Here is a 13,743-nt window from a genome sequence, read left to right as displayed (position 1 = left end):
AAACAGTTTATTAAAGCACAGGTAAGTATCAACAGCAATGGCAAGGGAGAGGAGAGAAGAAAGATAACACAAGTAAACAGATCTTATCCTATTATAATGAAACCCTTAACAATCCTGATAAGCACACAGATGTATGGACAGAGTGACTCAAGTGACTTTCACCTGTGACCGAAGAAATTGGATCCCTATTCCTTTACACCCTGAGGAGAGGGGCAATACTCGCACAAGAGCATTTTGAGCCTCTACTTGCGTGCAAGGCACACCCAGGGTAGAAAGTCTGGAGAGCTGACTCAAGCAACCTTCAGCTGCAAATCACCAGAGGTAGGATATAGAAGTATACTGGAGTTAGATTCTGGTGAGGACCTCTGCTACGCTGTCCAAATCAACGGCCTTTATTGAGGTGATCTCCATTGCTGGCTCCATCCAGGTCACACAGAACGCAACATAGGCCAGGCAACAACACCAGGCAATCAACAGGCATGACACCATACCAGTCGTCCACAAAGCCACCTCTGCTACTTCCATACACAAACACTATCTGTACCTCTCATATATACTCGCACCCTATCCATACACCAGCAAGCAAACCGAAGCATACCTTTGGCCCTGAGGTTTGCACTGGGTACCATTTTCCAGTGGCTTCCAGATATTGTGCATGCTCTTAGTCTAGAGGTGATGGAAGATTCATCTTCTGACCTGCTTTATAGAGACTAGGTGATGACACCACAGACTTGGAACCTTTTTTGCTCCAACATAAGCATCAGATGGTCTGGCTATAGGAATGAATCAGTTTCCTAATAAGGAATTCATCTTCCCCCACACCACTAATCCGTTCTCATTCTCACTTGTTCAGAAGCAGGGAAGTTCAAATGAGACAGGAAGTGAAGTGGTATTATGGTTAACATAGTGGAAGACTACATAAGACAACTGCATTTCACCTGTGCTTCTATGTAACTCTAGACAAGTCACTTAAAACTTATAATAGGAGGAATACTATCTTATCTTTTCTCTTTGAGTGCCTCGCTTCAGATCCTGGGGTCTGACTTGATGAGCACTCAGAGCTGCACCTGAAGTCAATGGGAGCTGCTGTTTGAACATTTCAGGTGCTAAGTAATATCACATATTAAACTTCCAGGGAGCCAGTACACCGTCATCAGCACAAATGCTCCGACTCTTGATGCTGCCGATGAAACCAAGGATGAATTCTATGGCAGGGGTTGGCAACTTGGGCGGTGTCAGAAATAGCCACAACCTTGACTTGTAAGATGTTGGTATGCCAGGGACAAATGACAGGGGAGCCTCCCAATCCTTGTTGTGGCAGTGCAGCCCCACCCCTTCCCCAAGGCAGGCATGCCAAGCAAAATGCCTTTGTGTGCCACACTCTGGTATGCGTGCTGAGAGTTGCCTATGCCTGTTCTATGCCAGCCTTCAGTGAATCTTTTCTGGAGTTCTGGAGGAAGACAGATATATTCTTCATGATGATTTCAGTGCCAGAGTCGAAAGGGACTTAAACCTCTGGAACAGAACCATCAGCAAGGAAGGAGTGGGAAAGGTCAACTCTAGCAGCATCCTTCTCTTGACCAAATGCATAGAACGCTGACTCACCATCACCAACACCCTGTTCCACCAGAAAAAACAGGCACAAGATATGGCAACACCCATGATCCATATATTGACACGTGATTGACTACATCGTTGTTCATGCCCACAAGTGCAAAGGTGTCTGCATCACCTGAGCTATGCTAGGAGCTGACAGTTGCTGGACCGACCAGTCACAGACTCATCTACTTAGTTATGTCATTCAAACTGGCTCCTAAACAATAGCTGCAGCAGAAACTATGCCAATTAAAGGTCAGCATCAGAAGACACAAGGACCCAATCAAGCAAGATATCTTCTACCAGTGCCTCAACAAAAAACACTGAATTCGAATCAAGAATAATGGGCCCTCAAAGCCACTGTCATCAGTGCATGTGGAGATGCCCAGATTCTCTACCAGGAAACATGAAGACCTGATTTGATGAGAGTGACCGGAGATCCACAAGTTGATCAACTGCAAGTGCAAAGCTTTGCGTGCTTGGCAGAACAGCATCAACTCCCAACAATAGGAATTGAATCGCCAGAAAGCCAAGGCAGAGATCCAGAGGAGGACTTGTGATGTGAAGAACAGATGGTGGGAAGACGAGGTAAAGGAGATTCAACATCTTGCTGACATCCACATGTGCCGTTTTTGCAGTGCTATCAAAGGACTTGGGGGCAGAGTCATAAAACCTGAGAATGGGTCACAAAATGCTTAGACGCAAGAGTCAGGGTAGATATCATCTACCTAGACTTTAAGAAGGCCTTCAATATGGTATCGCATTCTGTTCTCATAAATAAACTGATAGGTTGTGATGTAGATGAGTACACGGTCACGTGGGTGGCAAATTGACTTAGGGGTCGCACCCAGAGAGTGGTGGTGGATGAGTCAATATTGACCTGGCAAGATGTGGGCAGTGGAGTCCCACAAGGCTCAGTCCTTGAACTAGTCCAAGTCGCTGATGAAGACATTGAATAGCACAAGGGCATAGAGAGCATCCTGTCCAAGTTCACAGATGATACCAAATTATGGGGCAAAGTTAATACACTGGAGGGTAGGGAAATTATCCAGGCAGATCTGGACAGTTTGGAAAAATGGACAGAACAAAACAGGATGTAGTTCAACAAAGACAAGTGCAAAGTGCTGCACCTGGGCAAAAAGAACCACCAACACACTTACAGGCTGGGGGATGACCTTCTCAGCAGCACAGCAGTAGAAAGGCATCTTGGAGTTGTAGTTGACTCCAAGGTGAACATGAGTTGTCGATGTGATGAAGTGATCAACAAGGCTAACCGCACTTGTATCATGCATTAGCAGATGCATGGCGAAAAAGTCCAGGGAGGTGATGCTTCCCCTCTATGCAGCACTGGTCAGGCCACAGTTGGAGTACTGCATCCAGTTTTGGGTGCCGCACTTCAAGAGGGATGCGGAGAATATTGAGAGGTTTCAGAGGAGGGCCACTCATATGCAGGCAAGGCCCTACAAGGATAGACTGGACCTGGAGCGGTGGGGAGGGGGGTGGAGTAGGGCTGGACCCAGAGCAATAGGAGGAAGGGGGGAGCAGGCCTAGACCTGGAGTGGTGGGGGGAGGGCGCGAGACCAGTTGCAGGGTTCCACCCCCACCCCCTTTTCCCCCAGTCATTCTTGATGGGCATTTTGCTAGTTTTAAAAATAAAAATCACCATTGCATAGCATCAAATTAAATACGAGTATGAAAATCCTCAACTAATGTCAACTGGTCTCAGGCCATGAACTTTGAAAGATCTGGTACCAACCAAACATGTAACTCTCCATGTTCACCTTATCACATATGAAGCCATGCTGGAGTCCAGTGTATTAGAAAGGGCAGCAGTAACTTTGCAGAACTTTTCTATCTTTTTGTAATAACATGGAAACCTGGAAAGATTTATCAGACCCTGGCCTTCACCGTGGAACATAGAGATTAATCTAGTCCATGGTTAGCAATTGAGTAGACCTTTCTAGCCAATGAAAGCTATACTGCTAACCAGACTTCCAACAGTCGGTTCTGAATGAAAAAATTAATGGAAAAATACTGTATATTTTTGCATACCACAGACACCTTTTCTACCAAAATCAGGCCTCCAAAACTGAGGTATGTATCTTAAGTGGGGAAGCTAATTTTACTTTTCTGGAGTAGAAACAGGGAAGAATCTTTCTTGCGTCTGCTTGCTTCTGTCTGCCAGGATGACTGCTGCTTGTCTCTGGCCTCAGCAAGCAGAAGCGGGCAGAGCCATATGTTAACCCTCTCATAGACATAGTTATTGGTTGAGCACTGTAGCTTATGCCTGAAGGAGCAACTGAGCTGGGCGAAGGTGAGTGAGATTGCAATCTGTAGTATCTTGGTGAATGTTGTAGCATGGAAACGCCACTTTATTTACAGAAACTGATATAAAAAAATAAAGAAGTAACCGTCTTGCTACTGCCATTGCAAGGATCTGGGGTCTAGCCTTGCTGCTGTCTTGCCATACCAGGAAGCTCCTGCTGTCTCACCCAGAGTGTATTGTGGGATGCCACACTTGGACATGGACACTCTACACTCTTCGCAAAAGAAGGCTGAGAGGTGATTTTGTGGCTGCCTATAAATTCATCAGGGGAGCGCAGCAGGGAATAGGAGATGCTCTATTTACTAGGGCAACCCTTGGACTAACTAGGAACAATGGCCACAGGTTGACGGAGAGCAGGTTTGAGGTTGGACATTAGACAGAGCTTCTTCACAGTGAGGGTTACCAGAATCTGGAATGGGCTTCCAAGGGAGATGGTGCTCTCCCCTACCTTGGGGGTCTTCAAGAGGAGACTGGACAAGCACCTAGCTGGGATTGTCTGACCCCAGTAGTCTTTCCTGCCCAGGGCAGGGTGTCAGACTCAATGACCTACTGAGGTCCCTTCCAACCCTAACATCTATGAATCTATGGGACTTTGTTGTTGATGAGAGTGTTTTCAATTCCATCCCGCAACACCCAGTTAGACTATCTTGGAATACCTCCAACCCTTGACAAGGTGAAAAAAGTTATCAAGTAGATAAAGAATGACAAGGCATCTGGAGCTGATGGATTCCCTGCTGAAAACTTAAAGGATGCGGGAAGGGAGCTCACATTGCAGCTCCTTGGCTTCATCTTAAGGATCTGGAATGGTGAGGAAGTTGTAGATGACCTCATGGGCTCCATGGTCATGATAATCTTCAAAAAGCGAGCCAAGTCTGACTGTGGAAAACACAGAGGGATCAACTTGCTGACCACCACATGAAAGATCATTATGAGAACCCTTCTGAACCATCTCCTTCCATTTGTTGAGAATCTCAGTGTAGGTTTAGGGCATCAGGAAGTAGAACTGACATGATCTTCACAGGTTGACCGCTGCAGGAAAATGCTGGGAACAACATAAACCTCTCTACGTGACCTTCTTTGATGTCACAAAAGCCTTCATCCCTGTCAGCTGAGAAGCACTGTGGAGGATCCTTCTGAAGTATGGATGCCCACTGAAATTAGTCACTATTCATTGCCTGCCTCATGATACTATGCAAGCACTGGTTCTGAAAAATGATCCGTCTTAACCTCAAAGGGATCTGTGGTAGAAGTTAAGCAAAGCTGCATCATTGCTGAACACTCTTCTTTGTTCTTTACCATCACACTACATCTGACCACCAACAAGATTCCAGTTGCAATAGAGCTAAATTACCAAATGGATGGAAAGTAAGTTGTTTAATCTTAGCTGGTTCCAGGCCAAAACCAAGACCTCCCCAACCTCACTCATTTGAGCTCCATCCAACGTGTTGATGATGCTGTAGTGTGTGCTCACTCGGAAGCAGACCTTTGTGCAGTCACCAATGTCTTTACCAAGGCTTACAAGAATATGGGACTGACATGTAACATTCAGAAGACTAAGGTCCTCTGTCAACAAGCTTTTAATTAGCAGTCCCCAGCCCCAGTAATTCAGATGCACAGTGAGACTCTGGAGAACATTATTTCGTGTACCTTAGAAGCCATGTCTTGCAAAAGGCTGACATTGATGAAGAAATACACCATCACCTCAAAAGTACAAGTGGCACCTTTGAACACCTGAGGAAACACAGGTGTTCAAAGATTGTGACAACAGATCTGAAACCAAGCTCATGGCTTATCAAGTAGTTGTGATCCCCAGCTTATTGCACAGAGCTGACATGTGGACAGTACAGGATTAACCTAAAGTTGCTGTAGAAGTACCATCAACACTGCCTGCAAAAGAGCTTTTGAATCCAGTGAATAGACAAACACACCAATGTTTGTGTCCTCTTGCAACCAAACACCATGAGCATAGAGGCGATGATCATCAACTTTGCTGGGTCAGCGATATAAACTCATGGGAGACCATAGCTCAGCATCGCCACAAATAGAGGCAGTTTGCTGCAAGAATCTTAGTACTTTGAAACCTTACAATGACAACAGGAGATAGAAAAATGGGAGTGGTAAAAGCAGTGTAGCAGATCAAACCAAAAACCCAGAGCCACCCATTCCACATATGCCCAAGCAGGACATTTTTAATAAATCTTTCCTAGTGCAGGATTAGAATGGTGTGCAGTAAAGAAGGCATGGGGCAGCACATTCTGAACTATGAGGGTAAATGCAAAATACTCTAACTGCTTGTTTTTAAATACTGCAATCCATCCAGTGCTCTGAATGAAATGGAAATCCTGTGGAGAAAACAGTAGGGCTATGCAAAGTTTTGGTTACTGATTCAGTTCAGTGGAGATTTGGCCCAATTCAGCAGCCAAATTGCTGAATCCAAATCAAATCAGGAGACCAAAAATAAAAAAAGTCCAAATCAATCTAAAGCCTCTGAATAGATTCAGAGATTTGGAGATTCAGGCAGTCCCCACTCACCACCACAGGGAGCTGGTCCTGGACTCTGGACACTTGATGATGGGCATTTTGCTAGAGGTAAGTAGGTGGGAGGGGACCATGGGGAGACCCCCACCAGGCCCCATCCCCTGCCTGCTCCCCCAATCCCCACCCATTCTCCGAGCCCCATCAATGGCTGCCCCGCCCAGCCCCAGTGTCCTGGCGCTTTAAGAAAGAAAAAAAAAAGGTCCTGCACTCACCAGGTGCTGCAGCACCTGTAGGGGCCTCTGGGAACTTGTGGCAGAGTGCCCCCATGCAGCCGGGGGCAGTGGTGTGTGTGTGTGTCTGTCCTCCCCCCGCCCCCCCCCGGACTGGCAGGAGCCGGTGAGTGCAGGGCTTTATTTTTATTAGTTTTAAAGCGCCAGGATGCTGGGGCCAGATGGGGCTGGGAAAGCAGGCGGGGGATGGGGCCTGTTGATTCGGCAGTGGCTGAATCTCCGAATCGGATTCAGCCGAATCAATTCGGGTCAGGTGATTGGACTCACCGAATCGCTGTCCCCTGAATCGTCTGAATCCAAAGCGATTAGTAGCTGCTTTGCACGGGCCTAGAAAACAGCACGTGTTTGTGGAATGGGGCTATCATAATACATGTGTACAAAATATTAAGGTTGCACAAATGTAAATATTTCTGTTTCTGAATCCTTGGCCATTAACTTTTTTCAACCTTTGTTCTTTCTAGGCAGTGGATTTTTTTTTAATTTTATTTTTTATATTTTATTTCTTTATGGGTAATGTGCATAATAATCCATCTTGGTCTGATGCTCAGTTGACTGCAGTTTTGCTTTATGTCAGTAAATACCAATTACTATATTCTCTAAAGCAACACTTCCTTAAACACCTTGTCTAATCTGTAAATTGGTAAACTTGCTGCAAAATATTAGTTAATATTAGTTGCTTTTTTGATTGGGTTAGTAATCCTAAAAGTTTTATATTTTAATTGAAGAAATTGCTTTGTTCAATAGACATATGAGGTACTATTGACTATAGATATAAACTGCTTGTAGAAACCAAAAACTAGTATTTCATTAAAATATCTGCGCAATAGTGTGAAGTATGTAGTAGAATTCAAACAGTGTTTGAGTAAGGTGTAACCAAATTTGAATGTACTTTCTTAATTGTGAAATCCAACTTTGTGCTTCTCTGTGTTGACTAAGCCAACCTAATGCTAGTATATCCTTGTCTGTTTTTCCTTTACTGCTTTCCTTGGCTGCTGTGTGGTTTAGCTCTCTCCAAGCCCTACTCCCGCCACTCAGAGTCCCAAGAAACCTCCAACAAAGGACCCGTTAGCAGATCTTAACATCAAGGATTTCTTGTAAACAATTAAAGGTATTCTGTAGCTATGCCTGACTTTGAAGTTTCCTGTGCTATGTATTAGGGGTGTGCGAAACAGGCCCTATTGGATCAGACTCAGGCGGAATCAGGGACAGTGATTTAATTCATTGATTGAGATCACTGTCCCCGATTTTTGATTTGGCTGAATCCAAATTGGAAGATTTGATTCCAACTCAGAGAATCAGTGATTTGGCCATAGATACAGCTTTAAATGTTTTTTCTACATACCTCAAGGTACCAGGCGTGATTCATGAACCCTGCAATGCTGGAGAGGATGGAGTGTCATGCAGGGGCTCCCCCACATGCTCAGCAGCGAACCCAGAAGTGGACTGGAAGTGCTTCTGATGCGCTTCTGGGTCTGCTGCTGAGCACGCTGGGAACCCCCCCCACACACTCCTGTGAGATGCTCCATCCACCTCAGCATTGTAGCATTCATGAGCTGCCTAGTACCTTTAAGGTATGTAGAAAAAACATTTAAAGCTGTGTCTATGCCCGAATCGCTGAATCTTTCCAAATCTCTCCAGATTGATTTTGGAGGGTTCTGATTCGCTTCAGAGAGATTAAGGGATCTATCTCCTGATTGGATTCAGATTCAGAGATTCAGCCACCAAATTGAGCCGAATCTCTGCCAAATCGAATTGGCATCCAAAGCTTCGCACAGTCCTACTATGCATCTGGTTTGCAACAGTTGGCTAGTACAGTACAAAATGCTACTATAAGCTTCCTGCTCGTTGTTTGTTTGTTTGTTTGTTTGTTTGTTTGTTTGTTTGTTTGTTTGTTTGTTTGTTTGTTTTTTAATGTTGGTTGGAAATATGTATGGTTTCCCAGTTGCAATTTTATTTTTCTAGAAATAGGAAGTACAAATGTAAAGCTCTTTTAATTTGCGGCAAAGGGCCAAACTGTGGCTATTTGTTAAAATTGACAGGCAAAATTATAGGAAAGTAGTCCCATCATGACTTGAGATTTTGTTAGGGAATTTGCTATATGCTTGTTAAAAATTAAAATCTCTTAAATCTCTTTGATTTTGTAGCAGTTAAGTTGTGAAAACTTGTAACTAACTTCTCAGTTTTTCTTTATTCATTTAAATAACTATCATGGAAATGTTCAGTTTTTAAATGTTAACCTCTTATTGCATTGTGAAGCTGACTTCATTTGATATGAAGGACTGGTATTCCCTGAATCTGATATGAATGACCCTGCCAAAAATCACAGGGAAAATCTTACTGTTGTAAGTTTTATATTGGGGTTGTCTGCCAATAGTTTATCCCAAGGTAGCTGCTTGCTTAAGGTCAGCAAGTTTGTTGTTTGCTCTCCCAAACATATCATTGAAAGGTGCGGCTACCCTTATGCACCTGTCCACTCATAATCCTGACGTAATGTGGGTAAGTGTACAAAAATGCTGTAAGTTACTTCAGAGTAAACATGTTGTGTCCAAAGCCAAAGATTTGTCACTTCTTTTGGTAAAAGAGCACGCTTTGTGTATGGTTTTATAGAAATGACTGGAATGTTATTTCTCCTATACTGAGTTTATCTTTTAGGGGTGCTCTGCAAACAATTTTTAATGTACTTCAAATTCTTGTGTAACACTTCCTTCTAACTCTTATTTTTTTGTCCTTACAGCTGCATTTTTTTCTGACTGGATACTAAAAAATGTGAGTTTGGAGTCTACAAATAATAGTTTGATGCTCAGAGTTTCAAAGTGAGCCACCAGTACCAAACCCAGTGCTTATTCAGACTCTCTTACTTCCAAAACGTGTAGCACAGCTGTGAAAGTGAACATTAGGAATGTGTACTACCTTAGCTGTTACCCCCTACTCTCTCTAAATTTGTGTACTTGGGTTATTTGTGTTTTACAACTTAAACAATGGATGTATGTTTCTGATGCCTTCTAGTGCTTTTCTGCACCTATTCAGTGGGGGCAGATTATGCAGCTGTTGTGTGGTGAGCCATTTGGAGCGATGTGTCTGTGTTTTTTGAAGGTTTCAATGTATATAACTTTTTGACCAACCACCTGAAATTTCCCTAAGAGTTCAGTTTCTTCTGTATCTGTTTAAAACAAAAAACAAAAAAAACCTAGTGTGATGATACCCAATAGTAAAAAAGCACTTAACTATGATAGTTTTGTGTGGAATACATTTTTCCAATCACAAGAATCTCAATTGTTGTGAAAAAAGTTTTATTTTTGTGACACTATATATGTTAAGATATAATTTAAAGTAATATAAAGGTAACATTCCATGACAAATACGTCTTTCAAGTTATTTATAAAGTATGAAAAATCATATCTGAAAATACCTTATTTATCATTTGTTTTTATTTAAAATGTATTTTAACTTGAGTTTTTGCATTTAAATTGGCCTATTTATCAGTTCTTGCTAAATGCACTGAAAAGAAGTAAAGGGTCAGTTTCTCTCCAAATAGCTTAAAAAAAAGGCAACCATAGTTGTACTGGCATTAAGATTTTTTTTTTAAAATACAAAAGCACTCTTTGGTATATCTGCAGTCAACATTATCACAAGTGGTGTTTTTTCATTTTTATTTATCTTGTATGTACATCTGTTAATTTAGTGCTTACATGTGTACTCCTTAGACTAGCATTTTTTTCCAGTCCCCAACCATGCTATGAGTAGCTTTTGTACTATTTGTGATTTAGGTCTAATACTGATCTAGAGAACTATACCCTTTACTGTACATATTGTGTTTCTTTGATTTTTTTTTGTTTGTTTGTTTGTTCTCATACTGTTTTGTGCTGATGGCTTGGCTTAAGAATTTAACTCTAAATGAAGTCACTGTTGATCAGTGTTACAAGTGGCTTGGCAGCTCTCTGTAAAAGCATATTGGGTTGGAAAGATGTTCACTTAAGTCTTTCAAATTACTATTTAATCAATGTATGGTACCATTAAAAGTGGTTGTATCTGAATTTACTGTGGGGATAACATACACCATAAGGGGGGAGAGTTATATAATGCTAATTTCAAAATGGCTCTTTGTATTTCGGTTTAAAAACCCAGTGCATGTATGCCCTCTGAGATGATGCAATAAACACCTTGATCAAAGTAAATATGATCATCAGTTGTCTCTAATTTTAATAAATGATCCAAGGTTACAGCCACTAGTTAAGGCTATTGCTACGCTCTCAATATACTACTTGTTTTAAGGGCAGGCATTTGGGGTGGGTAGTTTCTAAAAATGTTCAGTGTCACTTAAATTTCCTGTCTGTCTTCTTAATACCTGTTTCTTTTTTCTTTTTCCCTTTCTTTCCTTTTTTAAAACTATTTACCTTATTTGTTCCTTGAAGATCCACCCAAACAAGGGAAAAAAATCTAACTTCTGAAAAACACATTTTGTATCTTTTGCAGCCTTTCGCTAGTCTATATAATGTACAGATGTTTGATTTAACCCAGTATTTGTTTGTAAACTTGACTGTCTGTTCAACTGAAATACTGGATAATGAGGTAATGAAGGAAACTTTAATATTTCAACTTTGGTTCAGAGTTCCCTTCCTTCTCCCCTGCCACAAAACAATGTGATCAGCTAATCACTGAGATTTTAATGATTCTTGAATTTGCTGCCTGAAGGTTTAACTCAATAATTTTCATCATTTTAGATGGTTTAACTAGGCATCTTGCTGTACATCTAGATTCCTCTTCAAAGAGAAGGATTGATGCACAAATGCAACGCGCTTGATTTGTCTTAGACCAGGAGTTGACAATCCAAGCCCATGGGCCACATCCAATACACAGAACCACTGGATCCAGCCTGTGGAGCCTGAAGCTGTGCCTGTGCTGCTGCTCATGCGTTCCTCAGCCACCCTGGTGTGGCGGGTCAGTAGGGTGTGCTCCTGCGCTAAGCCACCAACTTCACTGCGCCCGACCACCTTCCAGGCTCTGAGTGCCTCACTCCCTTCCTGGAGCACACCCACTAGCCTGGGGGTAGTGCTGCCATTACCCAGGGTCTGGAGTGATCCTGGCACTCTGCCTCATGGGAAACAAGCCTAGTAGCCCTTATGACCTCATTTACCTGGTCCAATGGAGACCAGCACCTGTTGGCTGCCAGCCAACCAATTTGAAACGCATCACTGGGCAGACTGACAGGGTATCTAGCCCCCTCCCAGTCAGGTCAGCATTGCTTAGAACAGTAGGGAGCGTAAGCTCCTCACCCAGGTATGTGATGCCAGTCACATAGGCACAAGGAGCTGGTTCCCCGCTTCCCTCAGGAATGTATCCAACTCAGGTTACCTAAAGAGATGGGCTGTCTGCCCTCTGCAGGGCCCATGTTAACCAAATTGTCACAGAGCAGAGTTTTTGGGGAGAGACAGAGGTGGCATTCTGTCACACCTGGTCCCTGGCTAGTGTGTGGGCACAGCTTCTAACCCCTGTGGAGCTGTACTGCAGCTGGGAGGCAGGGAGGAAGGGGACAGGAAGAAGTGGTGGCAGCTGGGATGCAACTCCTAGCTGCTCAGCCTAGGTACAGTTTCCCACCAGCTGGAAGCTGAGTCTATGCCACAGTCAGGGAGTACGGAAGTGGGAAAGGTGGCAGGGAAGCCACCTGGCCTGTATCAAACCAGACCAGGTGGTTCCAGCTCCTAGCTCTTTAAAGGCAGACTGTCTGAAGCTAAAGTACATTGCATGTGTAACATTAGGGGAAGCAAAGTAAAAAGAGCATTTCTGACACATTTAAACATACAGAAATATAAAAATAATATACAACCTAAATTAGGTCCAGTGTGTAATTTTCTAAATTACCTTGAGAGCTAGAAGTAATAGTAAAACTCGTTTGAAATAAGTCTTAGTCAATTGGTGTAGAATTTCGGCTCATCTGCACTTCCTTGTGGTGGTATATTTTAAACTAGCAGAGTAATCTTTGCATTGAATATGTTGTATTTGATCTCAAGAGAAACATAAAGCAACAAATTGAAGAATACTGTTTCAGACCAGGGCTACATTTATTTCTACCTGAAATAACTTATTTCATGGTCATCCTCTTTCAGATAACAAACTTACTTGGATAGCAGGGCTAGGCCATATGCAAAAGTGGGTAGTAACTAAAATATGTTATTGGTTAGAACAAAGATCTATTTTGCATTTCTGAATCATAGTGGTAAGGAAGCAATCAAAAGGATTGCCAACTGTAATAAAGTTTCTATCAGCTGTTAAAAAAAAATCTGGCTAAATGTGGCTGTCAGTAAATTTCATAAAATACTTTAGTCACCAGTAGAAATATGAAGTAGCTGCAGCATGATGGAAGCTTTGACAGAGAACAGCAGTGACACCAAGGAGTGCAGTGCTTGTATGGAGCATTCTCTCTACATTCTTGCTGTGCTGCTGCTACATTTGTCTGCATAATATTGCTAGGTTGGAAGTAGACTTTTGGTGGGTTCATGCCTTAACAGGTGCAGCAGGACCAGCAGGAATAAGGCTGGAGGGTGGGCTGGGGGGGGGTGTAGTCAAGGACTTTGGGGTGTGGAGATGAGTAACACGTCCCTGGTGGCAGGGCCAGCACAATGTCAAACCACTGCTGCAGTCCACAAGGTTGCCAACCCAAGATTTTATTTTTTTTTTACTGACAACCAATCTTTTTTACTATGTTAAAACCCTTAATTTGAACCCAGCCCTTGTAACTGGGGTCTGGCAGCAGGGCAGGGCCTAGCAGAAGAGTTGGATTTAATCGAATCTATGATATATGAACGTTACATATATCAATAAAAACATACCAGTAAAAAAGTTTGGCTGTCAGTAAAAAGCTTACAGCTTTTCCACTAAAACAAATTTCTTGCAGTGGCAACCCTGGCAGTCAATGAAATAGATATTAATTCCTCACTACCCCACAAAGAGGAAGAAAAAATGTATTGTAAAATTGTTAAATGCCTGTAAAAGGTACCTGAAAAGTCTCAAAATATACAAATTCTGCTTCACAGAGAATTAGTGTAAATGTATATA

The 13,743-nt window shown here is 42.6% G+C and overlaps 1 protein-coding gene across 6 annotated transcripts in view; it reads left to right on the top strand.

Annotated features, from left to right (window-relative positions):
* The window catches only part of SNAP91 (synaptosome associated protein 91), a 140,929-nt gene extending 130,051 nt beyond the window's left edge, over window positions 1-10,878 (top strand). For 4 of the 6 annotated variants that reach the window (XM_090035840.1, XM_090035859.1, XM_090035829.1 and 1 more), the window contains 2 exons: window positions 7,696-7,798; window positions 9,425-10,877. In XM_090035840.1, the coding sequence (XP_089891966.1) occupies window positions 7,696-7,788 (93 nt within the window). In that variant the 3' untranslated portion in view covers window positions 7,789-7,798; window positions 9,425-10,877. Of the gene's footprint in view, window positions 1-7,695; window positions 7,799-9,424 lie in introns of all 6 variants that reach the window. The other 2 variants (XM_090035850.1, XM_090035808.1) reach the window with 1 other exon arrangement.
* The last annotated feature ends 2,865 nt before the right edge of the window (window positions 10,879-13,743 follow it).

The sequence above is a fragment of the Crocodylus siamensis genome, chromosome 1, assembly GCF_052110815.1.
Source record: "Crocodylus siamensis isolate JL-2025a chromosome 1, ASM5211081v1, whole genome shotgun sequence".
NCBI lineage: Eukaryota > Metazoa > Chordata > Crocodylia > Crocodylidae > Crocodylus > Crocodylus siamensis.
Note: the sequence above shows the minus strand (reverse complement) of the source record. Positions and strands in the feature narration are given on the sequence as shown.